Here is an 8,438-nt window from a genome sequence, read left to right as displayed (position 1 = left end):
GCGGGTTTCACAGAAGAGGAGGCGAGAGAGGAAAAGAAAGATAAAAAATAGATAGGAAAATAAAATGGAAAGCTTGGATTGCTTCAGACAGTACGCGCATCCCGGTACTCGACCATAGTTTCAGTGCGGCGTTTTCCCGCGGTGTCCGCGAGGCTATTGAAACGGCTTCTCCAAGTGATTTTCTTTCTTTTTTTTTTTTTTATTAGGTGCATGTTTAATTGATTAACAACAGGCTACCCTCCTAACCCACAGTTCTTCAGCTATTGCCATGTCCCCCGCTGTCGGTGGAGCGCTGATTTCCCGGCGTACCTCATCAGATGCACTTTCTCCATCCTACCTGAATGAAATTACCTGAGGTATTCCATGAAGAAGTCGGCCATAAACATCAAGCGACTTCATTTAGTTAAACACGGGATAAGTGCTCACTCACAGACCCTGGGAAAATAAAACAACCAGTTTGATTAATTTTTTTTTTTTTTTTTCGGAGGACCTATAATTTTTTTTCGTCTAGTCGCTGGCAGGTTGCTAGTGAAGGACTTGCGGGAAGCACGGTGACCTCCGGCCCGGCCCCCCCGTCTCTACCTGCCGTCCTGCTCCCGCTCCGGCCCCGCCCGAGGGCCTTGCGGGGCGCAGGTGCGGGCCAAGGGGAGAGGAGCGGCCTAGCGCGCCTCCGCCCCGCCGGCAGCCGCTCGCTGGGGTGGCCAGGGCCCAGTGCCGTGCCCCGGCATGGGCGGGGGGCAGAGGGCGCGGGGGAGGGAAGGCGGGAGCACCGGCGCCGCCGGGGGGTGGTGGGACGGCACGACGCGGGACCGGCGGCTGCTGCAGGACGGCGCGCTGGCACCACGCCTCTTCCCGGGAGGCAAAGGCTCGCGTGCGGGTAGCTCACCGCTGGGTTCTGAAGGGTCCCTCTAGGCTAATCATTAAAAAAATGCCCGCGTATATATGTATATCTATTTATGACATGTTTGCACTGAGAAGGAAAGCGCCGTGCCTTCGTCTTGTCCTCCTGTATCCAGACTGGAGCAGAGGTAGATGATGGTGGCCGAAGGGAGAGGGCAGAGGAAGAGACTGCATTATTTGAGAAATTAATTACATCGTGATTGTATTCCAGGGGATTTATCTGAACTGCAAAAGGAGGGAAGGAGGGGAGGCAGCTGGCCCCCCCGGAAGGAGTCACCCGGGCCTCTTCCTCAGGCACTAGACCAGGAAGAATAGAAATGAAAGGAAGATGAGGGGATGTTTTTTCCCCCTTCATGTGCCAGCGCGCTTCACGACTAGATCTTGACTGTTTGTGGCAACTTATAAAACTATAAAACTCTCGCTGCCAGGAAAGGCAAGGTCTTGGATCTGCTGATTTGAGCAGTTGCTCTTGTGCCGTACCATATAGGGCAGTACTTTTACAAAGTGCTCTTCCCCTGTGTACTGCTAGCTCCCTCCAGCCTGGCACTGCGTACCAAAAATCCATTGCAAACGCATACATCTAAGATACGTGTGTGTGCGTATAGCTCTTCGGCGTGTGTACGTGTGTGCAGTGATGCATGTATTTATAATACATAATCTTTTCTGTTCCACGCGTGGATAAAGTAAGAGGGAGAGGGGGATGTAATCGAGAGTGTGCGAAAGAGTATTTATGTCTCCGCGAGCCCGGAGAGGAGTCGATGAGCAGTATCATCGTTTGGCTTCGGCTGTGTGCTCTCAGTCGGAGAGGCTGGCTTGCATTACAAAGCCTGCCTTCGCTGTCTCCTTGCCTGCCTGCCTGCCGGACGCGGGAGGAGACGGGGCCGGAGCGGGAGGGGGCGGGCCCGCCGCGCTATGCAGATGAGCGGCGGTGACGGACAGCTCTGTTTTCCAATGTCCCTCAGAAACTCGAGTGCTCCTTCCCTCAACTCTTCACTTCAGACTCTATACTTCCCCCAAAATACAGGCTTGCAGGCGCTGGGGGAGCTGGCTGGCTGGCTGGGAGAACTCCATATGCAGCAGCCACTTTTCCGATTTCGGGGGCTCGCTTCTCTCTCTCCCCCTCTCTCTCCCCCTCTCCCCTTCTGTATCTCTCCCTCTCTCTCTTTCTCTTTTTATTAACCCTCTCCTCTTCGGTCTCTCCCAGATGCCTTTCCCCTCCCGGTTAGATTTCTGACCGCGCGATTCATTTTTGCTTTTTGGGGGAGTGTGCTTTTGGTTGTTTTGGGTTTTTTTTTTCTTTTTTTCCTCCTGTTTGTTTTTATTCTGATTGGGTGCGCATGGAGGGGAGCATATAACAATTCTGATTCTCTACATAACTGCACAGAGCCAACCAGGGAGAGAGAGAGAGGGAGGGCGGGCGGGAGGGAGGGAGAGCACGAAAGCAGCGCCAGGAGCAGAGGCATCAGCAGGGCCGGTCACCCTCGCCCCCTCCCTGCTCCTGTCCACGCCAGTGCAAGCCATGTCCTATCCTCAGGGTTACCTCTATCAGCCCCCCGGCTCTCTGGCTCTGTATTCCTGCCCGGCGTACGGGGCGTCGGCGCTGGCGACCCCCAGGAGCGAGGAGCTGGCCAGGTCTTCGTCGGGATCGGCGTTCAGCCCTTACCCGGGATCGGCAGCTTTCACCGCCCAGGCGGCGGCCACAGGCTTCACCAGCCCGCTCCAGTACTCCACAGACCCAGCCACGGGATTCCCCTCCTACATGGTAACTACCGAAGAGAAACCCTCTCCTTCTTCATTAGCATCCGCATTCTCATCCTCATCATCTTCAACCTCTCTCCTCACACACACATCAACCCCCGACACCACGCCGCACAGCCGGGCGCCCCCGCACCGCTGCCGCGCACCGGCACTGCGCTCCGCACCGCAGCCCGGCCGGGGCCGGCGGAGCCGGGTGGGGACGAGTGGAGCGGAGCGGCGGGCCATGGCCGGGCTGGGGCCGGGGCCTCGCTCCGCTCCCCGGCAGAGCGTGGTGCCGGCGGGCCTGGGACCTGGGCCACCCGCTGTTCACGGAGCCGTGTGGGCGCCCTGGTTAAAGAAATACGGATCGTCTCAGTCAGTTGGGTTGAATGCTTTCATTCTCTCCCCCTCACACCCCCCCCCCCCCCCCCCGCTTTCTCCCTCTCCTTTTTTTTCTCTTTTCGCTGCGCTAGAATAGGGGAGGATTTATTTTTTTATTTTTTTCCGCTTCCCCCCCCCGCCCTCTCTTTTTAAGTCGGTATTTCGAGGCGCTGCGGGCTTTATTCCCGTGTGGTTTTGTTTACTTTCGGTGTGTTTTGTGCTAATGGTTTAACTGGATTTTAGGAATTGAAAAGGAGCATCTGTTAGCGATCTGTGAGCCTCACTTAAGCCCAAAATGGTTGTGGTGGCCGCAGTTTCGGATTTCACTTTCTTCTTTTTAGTTAAAAGGAGTATTTGCAATTGCCCGTGTGTATATTCTGCGTATAACCTATAGAAATAAAACCATAAACTATATAAATAAACTGCACGTCTAGATGGTTATATAGCCTTATAAACACAGAGTCAGACATGTATCTAGTCCGTACACACAAAGACCTGTGCCCGGAACTTGAGACTGGAGCCGCTGCCGAGATCCTAGGCGGGGGCGGCAGCGGGGCAGATCGCTCTCCCTGCAAAGTGACAGGGAGACTACTTGCTTTCTGTCTGTAAAACACGGAGCATCAATTGTCGTGTAGTCTTTATTCGGGATTATATAAAAGAGCTGAGGACCTCACTCGCTTGTTTTTCCTGTTGAGAAGCAGTGGACGAGTGGCTGGAAGTTGCAGTGAGGTTATGAACTGTGCGGGATATTGAGTGGTGTTGTATTCGGGACTCACTGGTCTGTGGGATTCAGAGACGTGCTGAAAGTTAGTGAGTTCCTTGGCGATATCTTTAACTTTTCTTGCATTATGCAGACTTAAATAAGCGCAATTTAAACGTTAAAGGGCGAATTAAAATGCTAATTACATCACATTTGAACAATTCGAAACGGTGCATATCTTCTGATTTGCAAATTGGATTTGCAATGCATTAGTGCAGTGAATTGCTAAGTGGCGGCTTTGTTGTATTTTCTAAAGCAAAAAGGGAAACATCTTTTGAGCTTTTGAGAGAAATGTAGATATCAAGACACTACCTGTAGGGCCTTTAAAACGTCTACGGGGTTCAAAAATTATATTGAGAAATATTCAAATACAACTAGCTGAAATTAGACAGAAAGATTAAAACATCGCCGATTATAAGCGCATGTTCCTGTGTCTGTGCTGGGCAGAGGAAGGAGCGGGCGAATTGGAACTCAATGGCCTTTGGGTGCTGCTTCTTCCCCTCATAGAATACGGATAAGAGACACTATCCTGGGGAAGTACAAATATAGCCGGTGATTTCGCCTTGACAACTTACTAATGGCTCTCAGCAATAACAAACTGACAATCCCACCGTTTTATTCTGTCCAGGGCTCTCCTTACGATGCCCATACGACTGGGATGACCGGAGCCATCAGCTATCACCCGTACGGCAGCCCTGCCTACCCCTACCAGCTCAACGACCCCGCGTACAGGAAAAACGCCACTCGCGACGCCACAGCCACACTGAAGGCCTGGTTGCAGGAGCACCGCAAGAACCCCTACCCCACCAAGGGCGAGAAGATCATGCTGGCCATCATTACCAAGATGACCCTCACTCAGGTCTCCACCTGGTTCGCTAACGCCCGCCGGCGTCTTAAAAAGGAGAACAAGATGACCTGGGCCCCGCGGAACAAGAGTGAGGACGAAGACGAGGACGAAGGCGACGGGGCGAGAAGTAAGGAAGAGAGTCCCGAGAAGATGCCCGAGAGCAACGAAACTTCCGCAGAGGATGAAGGTGGGCACTGGGTGACCGCGGTCGCGGCGAGGTGGCCCCATCCCGCCCCTTCGCGTCCCCCTGGGAGCGGAAGAACGAGAAAAAAGGCGGAGGGAGGAGGAGGGGGGGGCATTTAACAAAAGCGACTCCAAAACGTGTCCCGTCCGGTCACCTCTAGTTACTCTGGGCACTTGCCGTCGCACCAGCGCCAGTGCCCGAGACGGGCCAGGGGCGGCGGGCGGCGGGCAACGGCGCCGTGCAGAGGGCAAGCGAGGCGGGGCGGGATGCCGCGCCGGGGTTAGTCCGTGGGGAAGGATGCTCTTCGAAGAGGGGTCGCAGGGAAAAGGCAGGGACGGTTATCGTTTCCCGGCCCGTAGAGGTGGGGGCCGTTCCTGCTTTTCTCCCTCTGCTTTTTGACACTCCCCTACCCTGACTCTGCCTTTCTGTGCCCGGTGGACCCTTGCAGGGATCAGCTTGCAAGTCGACTCGCTGACGGACCACTCCTGCTCCGCCGAGTCGGACGGCGAGAAGTTGCTCTGCCCAGCGGGCGACCCCCTCTGCGAGTCAGGGTCGGAGTGCAAGGACAAGTACGAGGACATCGAGGAGGAGGAGGAGGAAGAGGAGGAGGACGAGGAGGAGGAGGACATCGAAGAGGACGACGGCGGAGGCGGCAGGGAGCGCGGCCCGCCGACCAAGCCCGCCACCTCCTCGCCGCTGGCGGCGGTGGAGGCCCCGCTCCTCGGCCACCCGCACGCCGACGCCGCCCGCAGCGCCAGCAAGGCGGTGCTGGGCGGCCGCGCCTCCCCCGGCCCCCCGACGCCGGCCAGCAAGCCCAAGCTATGGTCGCTGGCCGAAATCGCCACCTCGGACCTCAAGAGCCAGACCCTGGGCCAAGGCTGCCAGCCGGCGCCTCTCTCCTCGGCCACCCCTGCCTCCGCCCCGCACAGCGCTGCCTACTCTCCCTCCTCCCTCCTGGGGAGGCATATTTATTACACCTCACCTTTTTATAGCAATTATACAAACTATGGGAACTTTAACGCTCTCCAGAGCCAGGGAATCCTGAGATACAACTCAGCAGCAGTGGCTTCAAACGAGGGACTAAATCAGACTGTCCTAAATGCCAGCTCTGTCCACAAGCAGAGCAGTGACTCTTTGAAAACGATCACAAACCAGCTAGATCAACATTACAGGCCCTCTAGTTATGACTCTAAGAAAGGTAGGTGACTTGTTTCTGCTGCTTTCTTCCACCTTCTCCCTCACCCTCCTTCCTCAACCTGTACAAGTTCCTTTATACGCTGTAAATACTGAATCCTTCCCTGGAGAAAACAGAGCGCACTGCCACCACTGCCACCGCTGAGTGAAGATGGGCAATGCTTTAATCCGGGGATTAAAAACGGCATGTCTCCGTCCTATCGATACCTGCCTCTGAGAACCAAGAGAAGAAACGCAAAAGACGACTTTTAGATCCGTCTCAGGCTGCAGATGCAGTTTTTAAAAGTCATTAAAAAAGAAAAAAAAAAGAAAAAAAAAGAAAAGAAACTACACACAAAAATATCCAGAAAACACTGGTGTCATGTCCTGGTTTTGCCTGTGTTTTGTTTTTTGGTTGTTTTGTTTTGTTTGGTTTGGTTTGGTTTTCTTCCCCCAACAAATTTGTTTTGCGCTCTTTTTTTTTCCCAGTATTCTCAAGGGGGGTTTCAGCTTTGAGTTCAGATAATTGCTGACCTTGTATGTGAAATTACGTGATGTATGACATTTTAAACTTACCATCTCCCCCCCCCCCCCAAAAAAAAAAAAAAGGTTTTGCACTAATACGGTTGTCAGCTGATTCTAACAAAATGCTTGAGACGAGGGCAAATATAAAATATTGGCCAGCCTTTTAAACTAACTAACCACGAATTCTGGGCTGGTGAGGGTTGAGACCTACACACACTGTATAATCTTGTTAGCTGTCTATGTCCTGTGACTAACTGATGGTTCTATTTTGACAGATCCCACTGAAGTCTGCACAGTAGGAGTACAACCGTACCTATAGAAGTGCAATCACACAGCAATGCAAGTAAGTGAGAACATTTTCTATTATACCGATCATTTGGCATCAGGTCTGCTACATGCTCCACAGTCCTAGACTTGCTTAACGTTAATTTCTTGCTTCAGAGTCTGGTTACAAAGTAAGATAATATTTTCTGCTGTTTTGTTTTTAAATCTCTCATTACGGCTTTTCTTTCTCGGGTTTGTCTTAATTTTGAAGCCAGGTTAGACAGTTGCTTTGCCTTGCGTACCCTTTGCTTATGTAAGGCAAAGCCATAAGGACTATCTAAATGTTATGGAAAAAATGTTTTATAAAAAATATCTTTTAAAGTATTGTTGTTTAAAAGCAAAGTGCTTGTGCTCACGTGGCAGTGCTAAAATTCAGGCTTCTTGCAGTGACAGTGAAATAAAAATGGACCATTATTAGAAATTGACATACATCTAAAGCAGGATATGCCATCCGTGAATTGCCTCTTGCCTAGATGGCAATGACACTTTCAATACCTCTACTATGTAGGACTAAGTAAAAAAGTAAACAAACAAACAAAAATCACCTTGCCGTTTGTTTTTTTTTTTTTTCTAACTAATTATTTTGTTAGAAGAAATTAGAGGAGCAGGATTGTTGCTTCCCTTTTTCTTCCGCTCCCCCCATCCCCCCGCTGTTTAATGGTGTTAGAGTGTAATTGAAGGATTTTTTTGGATGATCTGGTTTTTTCCTTGGTCCACAGGTAGGTGTCACAATTGCTTTGAAAAAAAAGTCAGCAAGCCATCATCTCTTCCCAAGCTAATATATATAAAAAAATCTCTAAATCCGGATCACATCTTGTGCCACTGTATAAAAGAAGACCACAGAGCACTATTAAATCTTCAGCCTCTAATAATTAAACCAGAATTTTGTTGGACATACGTGAATTTGCTGGTATAGTATAGTTTCCCCGATGTATGTGTGACTTTTGAAAACAGATCTGTTTTTCTCAGGATATCTTGAATTGATCACTTCATTGCCACGGTATATATTCGATAGGTGTGATAGGATTTATTGTAAAATTTATTTGTAAAAGATGTATACAGTAGAGAAAATAAAGATGTGATTGGAGAACTTGAGTCCTTACAAAGTGGAAACAAATTTGATATTTATTTTTGTAATGATATAAAGCTTCTAGTAATTTATGCAAGTTGTATTGCAATGGAATCTAAACTTTTTGTAAATAAATTTTGCCTGGTTTTTATTTGAAACGTTGATGGTTATACAATCTTTGGTTGTTTAACAAGAATTCTTTACTAATTTATATCTTTAATTGTAAATAAAAACAGACTAGTCTTCAACAATATGGTGTTTTTCATTCATTTCCACTATAATAATAATAACAATAATAATAATAACAACAACAATAATAATAATACATTATTTAGAAAATTATTAAAGATGGAATATTACTAAGTAGAGCTCAGACCATAAAATGAGTAATTTAAATGTTGCAAAGATATGCTTTGCATAAATTAATCCCTTCTGGGTTGTTCTGTTAATCTTAAGCTTTAAATACACACATGTGTGCAAATACATATTTGTATATATACATGTATATGCCTAGAGAGAGTGATGTGAATATAGGCAC

At 49.6% G+C, this 8,438-nt stretch overlaps 1 protein-coding gene across 1 annotated transcript; it reads left to right on the top strand.

Moving 5' to 3' along the window:
• The first annotated feature begins 2,329 nt into the window (after positions 1 to 2,329).
• IRX2 (iroquois homeobox 2) lies at positions 2,330 to 8,009 on the top strand. The gene is made up of 5 exons (XM_061995350.1): positions 2,330 to 2,662; positions 4,407 to 4,812; positions 5,258 to 6,007; positions 6,783 to 6,850; positions 7,551 to 8,009. The coding sequence occupies exons 1-4, from the start codon at positions 2,420 to 2,422 to the stop codon at positions 6,824 to 6,826; spliced, it is 1,443 nt and encodes a 480-aa protein (XP_061851334.1). The 5' UTR covers positions 2,330 to 2,419; the 3' UTR covers positions 6,827 to 6,850; positions 7,551 to 8,009.
• The last annotated feature ends 429 nt before the right edge of the window (positions 8,010 to 8,438 follow it).

This window comes from Colius striatus, chromosome 4, assembly GCF_028858725.1.
Source record: "Colius striatus isolate bColStr4 chromosome 4, bColStr4.1.hap1, whole genome shotgun sequence".
In the NCBI taxonomy this organism is placed as follows: Eukaryota; Metazoa; Chordata; class Aves; order Coliiformes; family Coliidae; genus Colius; species Colius striatus.
Note: the sequence above shows the minus strand (reverse complement) of the source record. Positions and strands in the feature narration are given on the sequence as shown.

Bases quoted from the DNA above. Each gene is read 5' to 3' on its own strand.
- IRX2 (XM_061995350.1), top strand. From the start codon at position 2,420: ATGTCCTATCCTCAGGGTTACCTCTATCAGCCCCCCGGCTCTCTGGCT. The intron at 2,663-4,406 runs GTAACTACCGAA...TATTCTGTCCAG, and splicing joins CGGGATTCCCCTCCTACATG to GGCTCTCCTTACGATGCCCA. The intron at 6,008-6,782 runs GTAGGTGACTTG...CTATTTTGACAG, and splicing joins TAGTTATGACTCTAAGAAAG to ATCCCACTGAAGTCTGCACA.